The sequence below is a fragment of the Heterodontus francisci genome, chromosome 35, assembly GCF_036365525.1.
Source record: "Heterodontus francisci isolate sHetFra1 chromosome 35, sHetFra1.hap1, whole genome shotgun sequence".
NCBI classification, from domain to species: domain Eukaryota; kingdom Metazoa; phylum Chordata; class Chondrichthyes; order Heterodontiformes; family Heterodontidae; genus Heterodontus; species Heterodontus francisci.
This window is the reverse complement of record NC_090405.1, coordinates 55,073,105-55,092,668: the sequence shown is the minus strand read 5'-3', so window position 1 is coordinate 55,092,668 and position 19,564 is coordinate 55,073,105. Positions and strand designations below refer to the sequence as shown.

General features: G+C 50.4%; 1 protein-coding gene across 2 annotated transcripts in view; it reads right to left on the bottom strand.

The window, feature by feature from the left end:
- Positions 1-5,421, bottom strand: part of snx33 (sorting nexin 33) — a 28,540-nt gene extending 23,119 nt beyond the window's left edge. For both annotated transcript variants that reach the window (XM_068015636.1, XM_068015637.1), the window contains exon 1: positions 3,653-5,421. In XM_068015636.1, the coding sequence (XP_067871737.1) occupies positions 3,653-5,105 (1,453 nt within the window). In that variant the 5' untranslated portion in view covers positions 5,106-5,421. The remainder of the gene's footprint in view (positions 1-3,652) is intronic.
- Between the last annotated feature and the right edge of the window lie 14,143 nt (positions 5,422-19,564).

The window sequence follows — 19,564 nt, the reverse complement described above, 5'->3', positions numbered from 1 at the left end:
AACCTTCTCTTCTCCACGGAAAACAGTCCCAACTTCTCCAATCTATCCACATAACTGAACTTCCTCATCCCTGGAATCATTCTTGTGAATCTTCTTTGCACTCTCTCTAATACCTTCATATCTTTCCTAGAGTGTGGCACCCAGAACTGGACACAATACTCCAGGTGAGGCTGTTTAACATAACACAAGTTTAACATAACTTCCTTGCTCTTGTACTCTATGCCCCTATTAATAAAGCCCAGGATACTGTATGCTTTATTAACTGCTCTCTCAACCTGTCCTGCCACCTTCAATAATTTATGCACATTTATACTCAGGTCCCTCTGCTCCTGCAGCCCCTTTAGAAATGTACCCTTCATTCTATATTGTCTCTCCATGTTCTTCCTACCAAAATGAATCACTTCACATTTCTCTGCTTTAAATTCCATCTGCCACTTGTCCTCCCATTCCACTAACTTGTCAATGTCCTTTTGAAATTCTACACTAACCTCCTCACAGTTCACAATGTTTCCAAGTTTTGTATCATCTGTAAATTTTGAAATTGTGCCCTGTATACCAAGGTCTAGGTCATTAATATACATCAGGAAGAGCAAGGATCACAACACTGATCCCTGGGGAACTCCACTACAAACTTTCCTCCAGTCCGAAAAACATCCATTAACCACTACTCTCTGTTTCCTGTCACTCAGCCAATTTCGCATCCATGTTGCTACTGTCCCTTTTATTCCATGAGTTTTAACTTTGCTCACAAGTCTGTTATGTTGCACTTTATGAAATGCTTTTTGGAAGTCCATGTTCACCATATAAACAGCATTACTCTCATCAACTTTCTCTGTTACCTCATCATAAAATTCCAGCAAATTAGTTAAACACGATTTGCCCATCACAAATCCATGCTGGCTTTCCCTAATTAACCCGCATTTGCCCAAGGGACTGTTAATTTTGTCCCGAATTATCGTTTCTAGAAGCTTCCTCACCACCGAGGTTAAACTGACTGGCCTGTAATTGCTGGGCTTATCTTTAAACACTTTTTTGAACAAGCGTAACATTTGCAATTCTCCAGTTCTCTGGCATCACCCCACAGTCTAAGGAAGATTGGAAAATTAAGGCCAGTGCCTCTGCAATTTCCACTCTCACTTCCCTCAATATCTTTGGATGCATCTCATCTGGTCCTGGTGCCTTATCCACTTTAAATACAGACAGCCCATCCAATACTGCCTCCTTACCAATTTTAAACCCCTCTAGTGTCTGAATTACCTCCTCTTTCACAATGGCCTACACAGCATCTTCTCCCTTGGTAAAGTCATGCAAATTATTCATTTAATACCTCAGCTATGCCCTCTGCCTCCATGCGTAAATCCCCTTTTTGGTCCCTAATCGGCCCCACTCCTCCTTTCACCTCCCTTTTATTATTTATATGCCTATCGAAAACTTTGGGATTCCCTTTTATATTAGATGCCAGTCTCTTTTCATACCCCCTCTTTGCTTCTCTTATTTGCTTTTTCACTTCCCCTCTGAACCTTCTATATTCAGCCCGGGGTTCTTGGTTGTGTTATCCACCTGACATTGTCATAAACACACTTTTTCTTTCTTGTCTTAATCTCTATCGCTTTTGTCATCCAGGGTGCTCTGGATTTGTTTGCCCTACCTTTCCCCTTTGTGGGAATGTACCTGGATTGTGCCCGAACTATCTTTTCTTTAAAAGCAACCCATTGTTCAGTTACCGTTTTGCCTGCCAACCTTTGATTCCAATTATCTGCGTCAGATCCATTCTTACCCCACTGAAGTTGGCTTTCCCCCAATTCATTATTCTTACTCTGGATTGTTCCTTGACCTTCTCCATAGCCAGCCTAAACCTTATGATCACTGTCCCCAATGGTTCCCGAATGACACTTGATCCACTTGGCCCACCTCATTCCCAAGAACCAGGTCTAGCAGTGCCTCCTTTCTCATTGCACTGGAAACATACTGCTATACACACTCTAGGAACTCTTGCTTCTCTCTGCCCTTTACACTACAACCCATCCCGGTCTATATTCGGATAATTAAAGCCTCCCATTATAACTACTCTATAGTTTTTGCACCTCTTTGTAATTTCCTTGCAAATTTATTCCTCTACATCTTTCCTACTAGTTGGTGGCCTATAGACTGCACCGAGCAAGGTAATTGCACCTGTTTTGTTCCTCAGCTCCAGCCAAACAGATTCTGTCCTTGACCCCCTGGGACATCCTCTCTGTCCAGCACTGCAATGTTCTCCTTAATCAATACCTCCAACTCTCCCCTTTCCTTCCTTTCCTATCTTTCCTGAACACCTTGTATCCTTGAATATTTAGTACCCGGTCCTGCCCTTCTTTGAGCCAGGACTCCATTATTGCTACAACATCATACTTCCACATGGCTATCTACACCTGCAACTCATCAACCTTATTTACCACGCTCCATGCATTCACATACATGCACAGTAACCCTAATTCAGACTTTATTACTTTTCCTCTTACACTGACCCACCTAATAACTTATTCTAGTGCAATCTGTCTCTCCCAGTTCTCTGTGCACCTTGCATTCTTCTCTTGTATTATCTCCTGCTTCCCACATCCCTGCCAAGTTAGTTTAAACCCTCCCCAATAGCACTAGCAAACTGTCCCGCAAGGAAATTTGTCCCAGCTTTGTTCAGGTGCAACCCGTCTGGCCTGTACAGGTCCCATCTTAGAGTCATAGAGTCATACAGCACAGAAACAGGCCCTTCGGCCCATCGTGTCCGTGCTGGCCATCAAGCACCTAACTATTTTAATCCCATTTTCCGTGGCCCGTAGCCTTGTATGCTATGACATTTCAAGTGCTCATCTAAATACTTCTTAAATGTTGTGAGGGTTCCTGCCTCTACCACCCCTTCAGGCAGTGTTTTCCAGATTCCACCCACCCTCTGGGTGAAAAACGTTTCCTCAAATCCCCTCTAAACCTCCTGCCCCTTACCTTAAATCTATGCCCCCTGGTTATTAACCCCTCTTCTCCAGAGCTGGACCCAGTGTCCTGGGAATCGAAAGCCCTCCCTCCTGCATCATCTTTCCAGCCATGCATTCATCTGCACTATCCTCTGGAGATTGCTACTTTTGAGGTCCTGCTTGCTAGTTTCCTTTCTAGCTCCCTAAACTCTGCCTGCAGGTCCACATCCCTCTTCCGACCCATGTCATTAGTACCAACGACTGCCAGCTGTTCACGCTCCCCCCTCAGAGTGGTCTGCAACTGTTCAGTGACATCTTAGGTCGAGTCTGTATAGCTGTTTGACTTGTCCACTGTCGACGACATTGTTCCATTGTGCATGACAAGATCATCACAGATTACAAGTACAATGAATGTCCTTGGACCTTGACTTGTACAGATAACAGATATATACCAATGGAGCTACTGAGATAAGAAAAGTTTGAGGTTTAAGACTGTTTCTTTTCTGTACCTGGCACTTGTCAGCTAACACAAATTCATTTGTACTGAGCTCCCAGCTCAGGAGGACCAACAAAAGTTAATCACATCAGGGAGAACCTCAACATCTCAGGGATAGAGTGTATCTTGCGAGATTGGAGGAGATGAATCTTACATCTGGTACCTGATGTGAAGCAAACAGAGATAATCTGCTATAATTGTGAGGTGAGCTTACCTTTCTGAACATGAATCATATCTGGGAAATTGGACAGCAGGCCCTGGTACAGGGAAAGTGTATCCAACATATGGAACAGATCATTCTTGGGCTGCTCTGCAAACAACTCCCCGATGGCTTCATAAGTTTTCCCCGTATTGGAAATGGCCTTGTTCAGGGGGATCGCCAGGTGTGGTTGATCCATCTCAAATGCCTGACTTATCGAATTAAAGGCATTGCCTAATTTTTGAAATTCCTTCCTGAAGCCTCCAGCGTGTTTGCGGCAGAGGTCAGCAGCCACGTTGGTCAGTTGTAGCACGCTGTCATCCATTCTCTTGGAGAAGGTTTTAAATGTGTCCACCCTCTCTTCCACATCCTGAAGATCCTGATGTTCCTGTGGGATTTGGATGGTGAGGAAAGAATTGGCGCCGACCAACTCGTCCTTCTCTGTCCGCCTTTTCCCCTGTTTCCAAGCTCTGTCGTCTGTGCAAGTCAGGAAATGCTGGAATCCTTCATACTGGGACAGCACTGGGTGGCTCGTCATGTGACCCATCCACAGAATCAAGCGCCTCTTGCGTTTTTCAATGAAGTCATCTTCGAATCGGCCCGTGGCCTGTTTCTCGGGCAGATGTGGCACGGAGATCACAGAAAACTTGTGCAGTAGCCTGTTGTGCAGCCAGTCAAAGTGCTTGTAGCGACGGTACACAGGGTAGTTGGTTTGACTAGGGGTCAGCTTGTAGGAGATGTAACTCTTAATGCCCTTAAACTTGGTCTGCTTGGTGGGTTCCTCGATAGTGCAGGTGAAGGGGTGAGGGCTGTCATTCCACTGAGGCCCATTGGCACTCATCACCACACAGTAGGTTTCTGTGGTCTTAACGACAGAGGGCACCTCACCCAGGATGAAAGCCTCCCCACCAGACCTCACAAAACTTGAGAAGCGGTTGAAATTCTTGCCCACAGCGCTACTTTTAGTGCTGAGCCTGCTAGCAGTGCTGTCCTGCCTTTCCACTGATGGTTTCTGCCTGCAAACCACACTGGGATAAGGGGTGGCTGTGTAAGGATAGAGATGATTGTGACCATTGGTGTTACTGATCACTCCAGGTTCATCGACCACTGTACAAGAGTCATCCCAGTCATCCCAGTCATCATCATCATCTTCCTCATAGCTGCCCTGTTGATAAGGGGCAGCAGAACTCAAGCTGTAGAATGAGGAGTGACTCCCTGGTGAGCTTGCAGGGCTGGAGTGATGAGTGGAAGAGGAGTTGGAGGTGTAGGATGAGGGTGTACTGGGTTTGAGAATTTCCACATAAGAAGCTGGGAAGAGTCCTTTGTCTCCCCGGCTATTCTGGCCTTCTAGCCAACCATCCAAAGACTTCTCGTTAAAAACCAGCAGCTGCTCATTCTCCTGGATGCTGATCTCCTCAGGATTCTCACTCTGGAAGCTGTAAAGAGCCTTGGCTGTGATGGAAGCCATGGTGCAGGGATGGGGGAGTGGGGGAGAAGGGGGAAAAGGGGATTGCAGTATCTCCTGGGCTATCTGGCAGCTGGAGATGGCTGTGGAAGGGTGCGGACAGTCGCTGGAACTCTCTCTCTCTCTCTCTCTGGAACTCGGCTGCCAAGCCCCAGCCGGGGGGAAGCACTGGATGTGGCGGCCGCTCCGCAGCTCCTACCGTCTGCCCAGCTCCGGCTGCATTGCCCTGGCCGCCCCTTTGCTCCTGGTGTCCAGGCTGTGTCCCGGGAGCCTGCAATCTCCAAGCGATGGCCGCCGCCAACTCCTCTTTTGTTGTGACCAGCTCTACTTTGAAGCGCAGCAAAAGTTTTGCAGCTTCCAAAGGAAGTTCGCGACTGCCCTCTAGGTATTGGATCTTAGGCTGGCACTTCAGGCGTCCAAGGAAATGGGAGCAAGACGTGCCACTGATCCCCCAGCCCAGCCCTGCCAGCCCAGCCCTGCCTGCCCAGCTCTACCCTGCCAGCCCAGCCCAGCTCTGCCCTGCCAGCCCTGCCCTGCCAACCCAGCCCTGCCCAGATCTGCCCTGCCAGCCCTGCCCTGCCTGCCCAGCCCAGCCCAGCCCAGCCCTGCCCTGCCCTGCCCAGCCCAGCCCTGCATACCCAGCCCTGCCCTGCCAACCCAGCCCTGCCAACCCAGCCCTGCCCTGCCAACCCAGCCCTGCCAACCCAGCCCTGCCAGCCCAGCCCAGCCCTGCCCATCCCTGCCTGCCCAACCCTGCCAGCTCAGCCCTGCCCAGCCCTGCCAGCCCGCCCTGCCCTGCCCATCCCTGCCTGCCCTGCCCTGCCCTGCCAACCCTGCCAGCTCAGCCCAGCCCAGCCCATCCCTGTCAGCTCAGCCCAGCCCAGCCCTGCCAGCCCTACCCTGCCAGCCCAGCCCAGCCCAGCCCTACCCTGCCAACCCAGCCCTGCCAGCCCTGCCCTGCCTGCCAACCCAGCCCTGCCCATCCAGCCCTGCCCTGCCAGCCCTGCACTGCCAACCCAGCCCTGCCCATCCAGTCCTGCCAGCCCAGCCCATCCCTGCCTGCCCAGCCCTGCCGGCCCTGCAGGTGGACAAGTCCCCAGGTCCGGATGGGATCTATCCCAGGTTACTGAGGGAAGCGAGAGAGGAAATAGCTGGGGCCTTAACAGATATCTTTGCAGCATCCTTAAACACGGGTGAGGTCCCAGAGGACTGGAGAATTGCTAATGTTGTCCCCTTGTTTAAGAAGGGTAGCAGGGATAATCCAGGTAATTATAGACCGGTGAGCCTGACGTCAGTGGTAGGGAAGCTGCTGGAGAAGATACTGAGGGATAGGATCTATTCCCATTTGGAAGAAGGGCTTATCAGTGATAGGCAACATGGTTTTGTGCAGGGAAGGTCATGTCTTACCAACTTAATAGAATTCTTTGAGGAAGTGACAAAGTTGATTGATGAGGGAAGGGCTGTAGATGTCATATACATGGACTTCAGTAAGGCGTTTGATAAGGTTCCCCATGGTAGGCTGATGGAGAAAGTGAAGTCGCATGGGATCCAGGGTGTACTAGCTAGATGGATAAAGAACTGGCTGGGCAACAGGAGACAGAGAGTAGCAGTGGAAGGGAGCTTCTCAAAATGGAGACGTGTGACCAGTGGTGTTCCACAGGGATCCGTGCTGGGACCACTGTTGTTTGTGATATACATAAATGATTTGGAGGAAAGTATAGGTGGTCTGATTAGCAAGTTTGCAGACGACACTAAGATTGGTAGAGTAGCAGATAGTGAAGGGGACTGTCAGAGAATACAGCAGAATATAGATAGATTGGAGAGTTGGGCAGAGAAATGGCAGATGGAGTTCAATCAGGGTAAATGCGAGGTGATGCATTTTGGAAGATCCAATTCAAGAGTGAACTATACAGTAAATGGAAAAGTCCTGGGGAAAATTGATGTACAGAGAGATTTGGGTGTTCAGGTCCATTGTTCCCTGAAGGTGGCAATGCAGGTAAATAGAGTGGTCAAGAAGGCATACGGCATGCTTTCCTTCATCGGACGGGGTATTGAGTACAAGAGTTGGCAGGTCATGTTACAGTTGTATAAGACTTTGGTTCGGCCACATTTGGAATACTGCGTGCAGTTCTGGTCGCCACATTACCAAAAGGATGTGGATGCTTTGGAGAGGGTGCAGAGGAGGTTCACCAGGATGTTGCCTGGTATGGAGGGCGCTAGCTATGAAGAGAGGTTGAGTAGATTAGGATTATTTTCATGAGAAAGGCGGAGGTTGAGGGGGGACCTGATTGAGGTGTACAAAATCATGAGAGGTATAAACAGGGTGGATAGCAAGAGGCTTTTTCCCAGAGTGGAGGATTCAAATACTAGGGGTCACGAGTTCAAAGTGAGAGGGGAAAAGTTTAGGGGGCATATGTGTGGAAATTTCTTTACGCAGAGGGTGGTGGGTGCCTGGAACGCGTTGCCAGTGGAGGTGGTAGATGCGAACACGATAGCGTCTTTTAAGATGTATCTAGACAGATACATGAATGGGCAGGAAGCAAAGAGATACAGACCCTTAGAAAATAGGCGACATGTTTAGGTAGAGCATCTGGATCGGCGCAGGCTTGGAGGGCCGAAGGGCCTGTTCCTGTGCTGTAATTTTCTTTGTTCTTCTTTGTTCTAACCCTGCCAGCCCTGCCCTGCCAGCCCAGCCCATCCCTGCCTGCCCAGCCCTGCCAGCTCAGCCCAGCCCAGCCCAGCCCATCCCTGCCGGCTCAGCCCAGCCCTGCCAGCCCAACCCTGCCAGCCCAGCCCTATCCTGCCAGCCCAGCCCAGCCCAGCCCTACCCTGCCAGCCCAGCCCTACCCTGCCAGCCCAGCCCAGCCCAACCCTGCCAGCCCAGCCCTACCCTGCCAGCCCAACCCTGCTCAGCCCAACCCTGCTCAGACCAACCCTGCCAGCCCAGCCCTGCCAGCCCAACCCTGCCAGCCCATCCCTGCCCAGCCCAACCCTGCCAGCCCAGCGCAGCCCATCCCTGCGAGCCCAACCCTGCCAGCCCATCCCTGCCAGCCCAACCCTGCCAGCCCAGCCCATCCCTGCCAGCCCATCCCTGCCAGCCCAGCCCTGCCAGCCCAACCCTGCCAGCCCAGCCCTGCCAGCCCAACCCTGCCAGCCCATCCCTGCCAGCCCAACCCTGCCAGCCCAGCCCTCAGTCAGAGTCAAGTCATTTTCTCAAGGCACTGGCTGCTGGGCTTTCTCCCAGTCTGTTCCCCACTCACACACAACACTCCTCTGCTACCTCACTCATGTTGGTGAACTATTTGATCATGATAGGCACAGCCAGATCATATTACAGGAACAGCAGGAGGCCATTCAGCCCCATCGAGACTGTTCCACCAGTCAATCAGAGCAGCAGGTAATGATCAGGAGTCTGGAAGCTGAAGAATGTTCCTTTTCTGTTTTTGTTTCTAAAGGAGGTCTGACAGTTTTTATTGTACTGTGGGCAATGATGTCACCTCCACCAAGTACTTGCCTTATGTCGCGGAACAGGTTTCAGAGTTTAGGACAAACAGTATGGGAATATAAAATGCTCATAGCCTCATTGTGGGAAAAACAGCAACATCCCAGTGATAATAATAATAAACATCTCTCCTGACTTTCTCACAAAACACTGTCATGTAATCATCCCCAAGCTTTCCCTTTCATCACCAAATCATCTTCACTACAGAAAGATGATTGCTTTCAAACATTGTCTCTGTAAAGTTCTATAATGTTGAATTTTACACTAACTTTTAAAAAAAATTGAATGTGTGCAATGAAACAGAGCAACAGAAATTCAGTTGGTTTGGTTTCCAGGAGTATAATAAATTTATACGTTGTCACTTTATAGCATTTGAGCTCCTAATAGTTCATCATCAGTGAATTAATATCTGATTTAATCATCAGTAAACTGCCGTATCTAGTAAAGAAAATATTAATTTTTTAATAAAACAAGTTGATATGGAGAAGTAGAATTATTAATAAATAATAACTTGGATCAATCAAATGCTATTGCATCTGGATTAATAGGAATCCGAAAACTTGTTACAATTTTCATCAATTGAATTTTTGAGTTATCAATAGTAATTAGAGTCTGGAGGACAGAACTTGCAGCAAATCATTTGTAACTGAGATCAATAGTTTGCAATAGGAACTATGAAAATAACAACAATTAGAAAATGTTTTAGATGAGAGTCAAAAGAAATGGATATGGAATCATTGTCAGAAAGAAGAGTGTTACAGACAGGGAGGGGGCTTGGGGACAACTGTAGAAAGCTAACCGGTGCTCACCGATCTGCGACATTAACTCTCCAAAGACTAGGGCCATTCACTGCTCAATAGTGATACTTAAAACAGTGGATAATCTGGAGATTGTGCAGAACCTCACTACCTGTTGAGCTGCATTTTAGTCTTTGGCAATGAAATCTCAGTGAGAATCACAGAGGAGAACAGAGTTTGTCATTTCAAAGGATGCAGTGGATTTTCCATAATGTACTCACATGGCAAAGCTGAAGATACCACATTCATTGAGGTTGTGGATTAGGCATGAAACTGAGAGGGTCCTGGCTAAAGCACTTTCTCTTCTACTCCTTCTTCCTGCTATAAATATACCTGTGTAGGAGTTAGATAAATTAATGGGCTAAGACTGGAGTCAAGTATCTAAAACCACAGGAGCTCAGACTCGACATAGCCTGGCCCTTCCTCATCATCCTGCCATAAGCACTAATTACAAGTCCTTCATTTCATTCTTTAGATGTTAAAACTGCTGCTTTTCCAACCCATCCCGTCTCCAGTTAATTGGTTGCTTGTATCCGCAGCCATTTAAATGCTTCGTAAATGTTTTTCCGATGGTTGGCCGTGGGCATTTTCTGATATAAAATGATTAACCTTTTTTTTAAACCAAGGAAGGAATGAAAGCCCCATCTGCTGGCAGAGCGTAGCAGCTTAGCAAACCCCAGCAGCTAGTGCACAGGCCAATCCCAGCAGCTAGTGCACAGGCCAATCCCAGCAGCTAGTGCACAGGCCAATCCCAGCAGCTAGTGCACAGGCCAATCCCAGCAGCTAGTGCACAGGCCAATCCCAGTAGCAGCAGCATCTACACATAAACAAGATCTTTTATTTGTTTCGCACCTTTAATGGAATAAAACATCCCAAAGCGCTTCACAAGAGCATTATAAAACAAAATTTGACACTGAGTCACGTAAGGCGATATTAGATCAGATGACCAAAAACTTGGTCAAAGAGGTAGGTTTTAAGTTGCGTCTTAAAGGAGGAAAGTGAGGCAGAGAGGTTTGGGGGTGTAATTCTGGAGCTTAGGGCCTAGATAGCTGAAGGCACGGCCACCAATGGTGGAGCGATTAAAATCAGGGATGCTCAAGAGGCCGGAATTAGATGAGTGCGGATATCGCGAGGGTTGTGGGGCTGGAGGAGATTACAGAGATAGGGAGGGCGAGACCATGGAAGGATTTGAAAACAAGGATGAGAATTTAAAAATTGAGGTGTTGCTTAACTGGGAGCCAACATAGGTTAGCAAGCACTACGTGTGAGTTAGGATATGGGGCAACAGAGTTTTGGATGTCAGGTTTATGGAGGGTAGAACCAGGATTGCATTGGAATAGGTAAGTCTAGTGGGAAACAGCAGAGTTATATTTCTCTATCCACAGATGCTACCTGACCTGCTCAGTAGTTCCAAACATTTATACAAAGATAGAACTGCTGTAGCACTGTATTCAATTCCCTTATTAACAAAGCCAAGTATCCCATATGCTTTCTAAACTGCCTTATCAACTTGCAACGTCACCTTTAAGGATTTGTGAATGTGCACCCTCAAAATAGTACCATTTCGATTATACTGCCTCTCCATGTTGTTCCTTCTAAAGTGCATCACTTCACACTAATCCACATTAACTTGCATGTCACACGTCTGCCATTTCACCAGTTCTATGTTCACCATTTACTGTTGCCAAGTTGTGTATCATCAACCAACTTCAAAACTGACTGCCCTATATTCAAGTCCAGGTTATTTATATATAACAATAAAAGCAATGTTCTGCATACCAACCCCTGGGGGAACCCACTGGATTCTTCTCTCCAGTACATTGGCCTTGTCTTGCTATTATGTAAAATAATTAATACTGTAGGCTAAGGACCTCAGAATGTGACAACCCTCAAAGGCTTATCCTCAGAGACCACAAGCCATACATTGGTTCCAACTGTGTACATACTCCCGCTGAATACAAACCCCTGCTTCCACTGAACCAGAATAATTTGGTAAATAATGGATTAAAAACACATTTCTATTATCCATTCAATAGAACTATAGAAAAATTACAGCACAGAGGTTGTTATCTCTGAGAGAGGAATTGAACACGTGGCTGCAGGGATGGTGCAGGAGGGAGGGTTTTGGTTTCCTGGATAATTGGGGCTCTTTCTGGGGTAGGTGGGACCTCTACAAACAGGATGGTCTTCACCTGAACCAGAGGGGTACCAATATCCTGGTGGGGAGATTTGCTAGTGCTCTTCGGGGGGGTTTAAACTAATTCAGCAGGGGGATGGGAACCTAAATTGTAGTTCCAGTGTACAGGATTTTGAGAGTAGTGAGGTCAGGGATAAGGTTACAAAGACGCAAGAGGGCACTGGCAAGCAAGAACTTGGTTTAAAGTGTGTCTACTTCAACGCCAGGAGCATCCGGAATAAGGTGGGTGAGCTTGCAGCATGGGTTGGTACCTAGGATCTCGATGTTGTGGCCATTTCGGAGACATGGGTAGAGCAGGGACAGGAATGGATGTTGCAGGTTCCGGGATTTAGATGTTTCAGTAAGAACAGAGAAGATGGTAAAAGAGGGGGTGGGTGTGGCATTGTTAATCAAGGAGAGTATTACGGCGGCAGAAAGGACGTTTGAGGACTCGTCTACTGAGGTAGTATGGGCCGAGGTTAGAAACAGGAGAAGAGAGGTCACCCTGTTGGGAGTTTTCTATAGACCTCCGAATAGTTCCAGAGATGTAGAGGAAAGGATAGCGAAGATGATTCTCGACAGGAGCGAGAGTAACAGGGTAGTTGTTATGGGGGACTTTAACTTTCCAAATATTGACTGGAAATACTATAGTTCGAGTACTTTAGATGGGTCAGTTTTTGTCCAGTGTGTGCAGGAGGGTTTTCTGACACAGTATGTAGACAGGCCAACCAGGGGCGATGCCACATTGGATTTGGTACTGGGTAATGAACCCGGCCAGGTGTTAGATTTAGATGTAGGTGAGCACTTTGGTGATAGTGATCACAATTCGGTTAGGTTTACCTTAGCAATGGGCAGGGACAGGTATATACCGCAGGGAAAGAATTATAGCTGGGGGAAAGGAAATTATGACGCGATTAGGCAAGATTTAGGATGTGTAGGATGGGGAAGGAAACTGCAGGGGATGGGCACAATCGAAATGTGGAGCTTATTCAAGGAGCAGCTACTGCGTGTCCTTGATAAGTATGTACCTGTCAGGCAGGGAGGAAGTTGTCGAGCGAGGGAGCCATGGTTTACTAAAGAAGTTGAAGCGCTTGTCAAGAGTAGGAAGAAGGCTTATGTTAGGATGAGACGTGAAGGCTCAGTTAGGGCGCTTGAGAGTTACAAGCTAGCCAGGAAGGATCTAAAGGGAGAGCTAAGAAAAGCGAGGAAAGGACACGAGAAGTCATTGGCGGATAGGATCAAGGAAAACCCTAAGGCTTTCTATAGGTATATCAGGAATAAAAGAATGACTAGAGTTAGATTAGGGCCAATCAAGGATAGTAGTGGGAAGTTGTGTGTGGAATCAGAGGAGATAGGGGAAGCGTTAAATGAATATTTTTCGTCAGTATTTACAGTAGAGAAAGAAAATGTTGTCGGGGAGAATACTGAGATACAGACTACTAGGCTAGATGGGATTGAGGTTCACAAGGAGGAGGTGTTAGCAATTTTGGAAAGTGTGAAAATAGATAAGTCCCCTGGGCCAGATGAGATTTATCCTAGGATTCTCTGGGAAGCCAGGGAGGAGATTGCAGAGCCTTTGACCTTGATCTTTATGTCGTCATTGTCGACAGGAATAGTGCCGGAAGACTGGAGGATAGCAAATGTTGTTCCCTTGTTCAAGAAGGGGAGTAGAGACAGCCCTGGTAATTATAGACCTGTGAGCCTTACTTCGGTTGTGGGTAAAATGTTGGAAAAGGTTATAAGAGACAGGATTTATAATCATCTTGAAAAGAATAAGTACATTAGAGATAGTCAGCACGGTTTTGTGAAGGGTAGGTCGTGCCTCACAAACCTTATTGAGTTTTTTGAGAAGGTGACCAAACAGGTGGATGAGGGTAAAGCTGTGGGTGTGGTGTATATGGATTTCAGTGAGGCATTTGATAAGGTTCCCCACGGTAGGCTATTGCAGAAAATACGGAAGTATGGGATTGAAGGTGATTTAGTGCTTTGGATCAGAAATTGGCTAGCTGAAAGAAGACAGAGGGTGGTGGTTGATGGCAAATGTTCATCCTGGAGTTTAGTTACTAGTGGTGTACCGCAAGGATCTGTTTTGAAGCCACTGCTGTTTGTCATTTTTATAAATGACCTGGATGAGGGTGTAGAAGGGTGGGTTAGTAAATTTGCGGATGACATGACACGAAGGTCGGTGGAGTTGTGGATAGTGCCGAAGGATGTTGTAGGTTACAGAGGGATATAGATAGGCTGCAGAGCTGGGCTGAGAGATGGCAAATGGAGTTTAATGCGGAAAAGTGTGAGGTGATTCACTTTGGAAGGAGTAACAGGAATGCAGAGTACTGGGCTAATGGGAAGATTCTTGGTAGTGTAGATGAGCAGAGAGATCTTGGTGTCCAGGTACATAAATCCCTGAAAGTTGCCACCCAGGCTAATAGGGCTGTTAAGAAGGCATATGGTGTGTTAGCTTTTATTAGTAGGGGGATCGAGTTTCGGAGCCACGAGGTCATGCCGCAGCTGTACAAAACTCTGGTGCGGCCGCACCTGGAGTATTGCGTGCAGTTCTGGTCACCGCATTATAGGAAGGATGTGGAAGCTTTGGAAAGGGTGCAGAGGAGATTTACTAGGATGTTGCCTGGTATGGAGGGAAGGTCTTACGAGGAAAGGCTGAGGGATTTGAGGTTGTTTTCGTTAGAGAGAATGAGGAGGAGAGGTGACTTAATAGAGACATATAAGATAATCAGAGGGTTAGATAGGGTGGATAGTGAGAGTCTTTTTCCTCGGATGGTGATGGCAAACACGAGGGGACATAGCTTTAAGTTGAGGGGTGATAGATATAGGACAGATGTCAGAGGTAGTTTCTTTACACAGAGAGTAGTAGGGGCGTGGAACGCCCTGCCTGCAACAGTAGTAGACTCGCCAACTTTAAGGGCATTTAAGTGGTCATTGGATAGACATATGGATGAAAATGGAATAGTGTAGGTCAGATGGTTTCACAGGTCGGCGCAACATCGAGGGCCGAAGGGCCTGTACTGCGCTGTAATATTCTATGTTCTATGGAGGTCATTCAGCACATTGTGTCCGTGCCGGCCAATAAAACTAGTTGCCCAATCTCATCCCACCTTCCAGCACCTGGTCCATAGCCTTGCAGGTTACTGCACTTCAGGTGCAGGTCCAGTTACCTTTTAAAAGAATTGAGGGTTTCTGCCTCCACCACCATTCCTGGCAGTGAATTCCAGACACTCACCACCCTCTGGGTGCATACCATTTTCCTCATGTTCCCTCTAATCCTTCGAACAATCACCTTAAATCTGTGTCCTCTGGTAATTGAGCTCTCCGCTCAGGGAAACAGGTCCTTCCTGTCTACTCTATCTAGGCCCCTCATAACCTTGTACACCTCAATTAAGTCACCCCTCAGCCTCCTCTGTTCTCAGGAAAACAACCCTAGCCGATCCAATCTTTCCTCATAGTTGCAATTTTCAAGTCTGGGCAACATTCTTGTAAATCTCCTTGTAAATCAGGTAGTGAATATTAAGAATGTGTTTCTAATACCTATGTTCTGTCATTCTCTTTCTCCCTCATCAGAAAATTATTCTGCACTTTTATTTCTCTACAACAGTGACTACATTTGAAAACACTTCATTGATGCTTTGGGATGTTCCGAAGTCGTGAAGTGCGCTATATTAATGCTAGTCTTTCTTTCTTGCCTGATTCTTTAAAAGTGTATTACTTGAATTCAGTAATATAAAATAATCTATATTTTGTTAAAGTAACTGAGCAAAGCTATATAGATTTAACAGAAAACACAAGGGGAAACATCCTCTCTGCATCTACCCTGTCAAGCCTCCTCAGAATCTTGTATATTTCAATAAGACCCCCTCTCATTCTTCTAAACTCCAATGAGTATTGACCTCGCCTGCTCAACCTTTCCTCATAAGACACCCCCTTCATCCTTGGAATCAGCCTAGTGAACCTTCTCTGAACTGCTTCCTTCTTCTTTGGCCTCCTTGTCTCGAGAGACAATGGGTAAGCGCCTGGAGGTGGTCAGTGGTTTGTGAAGCAGCGCCTGGAGTGGCTATAAAGGCCAATTCTAGAGTGACAGACTCTTCCACAGGTGCTGCAGATAAAATTGGTTGTCGGGGCTGTTACACAGTTGGCTCTCCCCTTGCGCTTGTCTTTTTTCCTGCCAACTGCTAAGTCTCTTCGATTCACCACGCTTTAGCCCCACCTTTATGGCTGCCCGCCAGCTCTGGCGAACACTGGCAACTGACTCCCAAGACTTGTGATCAATGTCACAGGATTTCATGTCGCGTTTGCAGACGTCTTTAAAGCGGAGCCATGGACGGCCGGTGGGTCTGGTACCAGTGATGAGCTCGCTGTACAATGTGTCCTTGGAGATCCTGCCATCTTCCATGCGGCTCACATGCTTCCAATGCAAGTATATCCCTCCTTAAGTAAGGAAACCAAAACTGTATGCAGTATGCTAGATGTGGTCTCACCAACATGCTGTACAGTTGTAGCAAGACTTCCCTACTTTTATCCATCCCCCTTGCAATAAATGCCAACATTCCACTTGCCTTCCTAATTACTTGCTGTACCTGCATGCTAACTTCTTGTGATTCATGTACGAGGACACCCAGATCCCTCTGTACTGCCGCATTCTGCAGTCTCCATTTAAATAATACTTTGGTTTTCTGTCCTTCCTGCCAAAGTGGATAACCTCACATTTTCCCACATTATACTCCATTTGCCAATTTTTCCCCCACTCACTTAATCTATCTATATCTCCGTGCAGACTCTTTGTGTCCTCCTCTCAACTTGCTTTCCAAACTATTTTTCTATCGTCAGCTCATGTGGCTACAATACACTCAGTCCCTTCATCCAAGTCATTAATATAGATTGTAAATACTTGATGCCCCAGCACTGATCCCTTTGGCACCCCACTAGTTACAGCTTGTCGACGTGAAAATGACCCATTTATCTCAACTCTCTGTTTTCTGTTAGTTAGCTAATCCTCTATCTACACTAATATATTACCCCAGCATCATGCTTAAAATGAATAGGGAATTGGGAAATTCCCTGCTAGGGTTCTGCACCTGGGACTGATAAAGATGAAAATTTACCTCAGTCTGTATGCATGTGGAGGATATTCAACACACATGACGTTTAATTTCCCTCGTACCTTAGTTTCCAAAAATAAAGTACGTGTACTCCGAAACGCTGCCTCTACACACTGGTTGACCCGCAGATCCCAAGTAAGAGTGTTATGTAAAATACTGCACATTAGAAGGAAACTGGGTAATGTGCACACTCTACAAATAGTGTTGAAATAGGTTAGGATGAAAGAGTCACAGGAGTCAATGCTCAGCATGTCCACATCGAATTTTCAATCACATGAGCAAAAGTGTGGAGTACAAGTCACGGTAGGTTGTGATCAGATCATATAAAAGTCATGGAATCATACTGCACAGAAGATGACCTTTTGGCCCATTGCACTTGTGCTGGCTCTTAGATGCAGTTATCCAATTAGTTCCCATAGTCCTGCAATATTTTCTTTTCAACTATTTCTCCAATTCCCTTTTGAGGAGGGGGGAGGAGAGGGGGAGTGGGGGGATGAGAGGAGGAGGGGGAGTGGGGGGATGAGAGGAGGGGGAGTGGGGGGATGAGAGGAGGGGAAGTAGGGGAATGAGAGGGGGCGGGGGAGTGGGGGGATGAAAGGGGGAGGGGGAGTGGGGGGATGGGAGGGGGAGGGGGGGATGAGAGGGGAAGGGGGAGTGGGGGGATGAGAGGGGGAGGGGAAGGATGAGAGGGGGTGTGGGGAGGGGAGGGGGAGTGTGGGGAGGGGAGGGGGAGTGGGGGGATGAGAGAGGAATGGGGGAGGGGGAGAGGAATGGGGGAGTGGGAGGAGGGGACGGGGGAGTGGGAGGAGGGGACGGGGAGTGGGAGGAGGGGGGAGGGGGAGTGGGAGGAGGGGGGAGGGGGGAGTGGGAGGAGGGGGAGTGGGAGGAGGGGGGAGGGGAAGTGGGAGGAGGGGGGAGGGGAAGTGGGAGGAGGGGGGAGGGGGAGTGGGAGGAGGGGGAGTGGGAGGAGGGGCAGTGGGAGGGGAGGAGGGGCAGTGGGAGGAGATGGGTGGAGGAGGGGGGGGGAGGAGATGGGGGGAGGGGGGGAGGGAGTGGGGAGGAGGGGGAGGGGAGGGGGGAGGAGGAGGGGGAGGGGAGGGGGGAGGAGGAGGGGGAGGGGAGGGGGGAGGGGGAGGGGAGGGGGAGGAGAAGGGGAGGGGAGGGGGGAGGAGAAGGGGAGGGGAGGGGGGAGGAGAAGGGGAGGGGACGGGGGAGGAGAAGGGGAGGGGAGGGGGGAGGAGAAGGGGAGGGGAGGGGGGAGAAGGGGAGGGGAGGGGGGAGGAGGAGGGGGGAGGAGAAGGGGGGAGGAGAAGGGGGGAGGAGAAGGGGGGAGGGGAGGGGGGAGGAGAAGGGGGGAGGGGAGGGGGGAGGAGAAGGGGGAGGAGAAGGGGGAGGGGAGGGAGGGGGAGGGGGAGGGGAGGGGGGAGGAGAAGGGGGAGGGGAGGGGGGAGGAGAAGGGGGAGGGTAGGGGGGAGGAGAAGGGGGAGGGGAGGGGGGAGGAGAAGGGGGAGGGGGGAGGAGAAGGGGGGAGGGGAGGGGGGAGAAGGGGGGAGGGGAGGGGGGAGAAGGGGGGAGGGGAGGGGGGAGGAGAAGGGGGGAGGGAGGGGGGAGGAGAAGTGGGGAGGGGAGGGGGGGAGGAGAAGGGGGGAAGGGAGGGGGGGAGGAGAAGGGGGGAAGGGAGGGGGAGGAGAAGGGGGGAGGGGAGGGGGGGAGGGGGAGGGGAGGGGGGGAGGAGAAGGGGGGAGGGGAGGGGGGGAGGAGAAGGGGGGAGGGGAGGGGGGAGGAGAAGGGGGGAGGGGAGGGGGGGAGGAGAAGGGGGGAGGGGAGGGGAAGGGGGGAGGGGAGGGGAGGGGAAGGGGGGAGGGGAGGGGAGGGGGGGAGGAGAAGGGGGGAGGGGAGGGGAGGGGGGGAGGAGGGAGGGGAGGGGGGAGGGGAGGGGAGGGGGGGAGGAGAAGGGGGGAGGGGAGGGGAGGGGGGGAGGAGAAGGGGGGAGGGGGAGGGGGGAGGAGAAGGGGGGAGGGGAGGGGGGAGGGAGGGGGGAGGGGAGGGGGGGAGGAGAAGGGGGGGGAGGGGGGAGGAGAAGGGGGGAGGGGAAGGGGGGAGGGGAGGGGGGAGGAGAAGGGGGAGGGGAGGGGGGGAGGAGAAGGGGGGAGGGGAGGGGGGGAGGAGAAGGGGGGAGGGGAGGAGAAGGGGGAGGGGGGGGAGGAGAGGGGGGGAGGAGAAGAGGGGAGGGGGGAGGAGAAGAGGGGAGGGGAGGGGGGGAGAAGAGGGGAGGGGAGGGGGGGAGAAGAGGGGAGGGGAGGGGGGAGAGGGGAGGGGAGGGGAGGGGGGAGAGGGGAGGGGAGGGGGGAGAGGGGAGGGAGGGGGGGGAGAAGAGGGGAGGGGAGAAGAGGGGAGGGGAGGGGGGGGAGAAGAGGGGAGGGGAGGGGGGGGAGAAGAGGGGAGGGGAGGGGGGGGAGAGGGGGGAGGGGAGGGGAGGGGAGGGGGGGGGAGAGGGGGGAGAAGGGGGGTGGGGGAGGGGGGGGAGAAGGGGGAGGGGAGGGGGGGGAGAAGGGGGGAGGGAGGGGGGGGAGAAGGTGGGAGGGGGAGGGGGGGGGAGAGGGGGGGGAGGGAGGGGGGGGAGAAGGGGGGGGGGAGGGAGGGGAGGGGGGGGAGAAGGGGGAGGGGAGGGGGGGGGGAGAAGGGGGGGAGGGGGGGGAGAAGGTGGAGGGGAGGGGGGGGAGAAGGGGGGAGGGGAGGGGGGGGAGAGGGGGGGAGAGGGGGGAGGGGAGGGGGTGGGGTGGGGGAGGGGAGGGGGGGGAGAAGGGGGGAGGGGAGGGGGGGGAGTTGGGGGTGGGGAGGGGGGGGTGAGGGGGGTGGGGTGGGGGGGGGAGGGG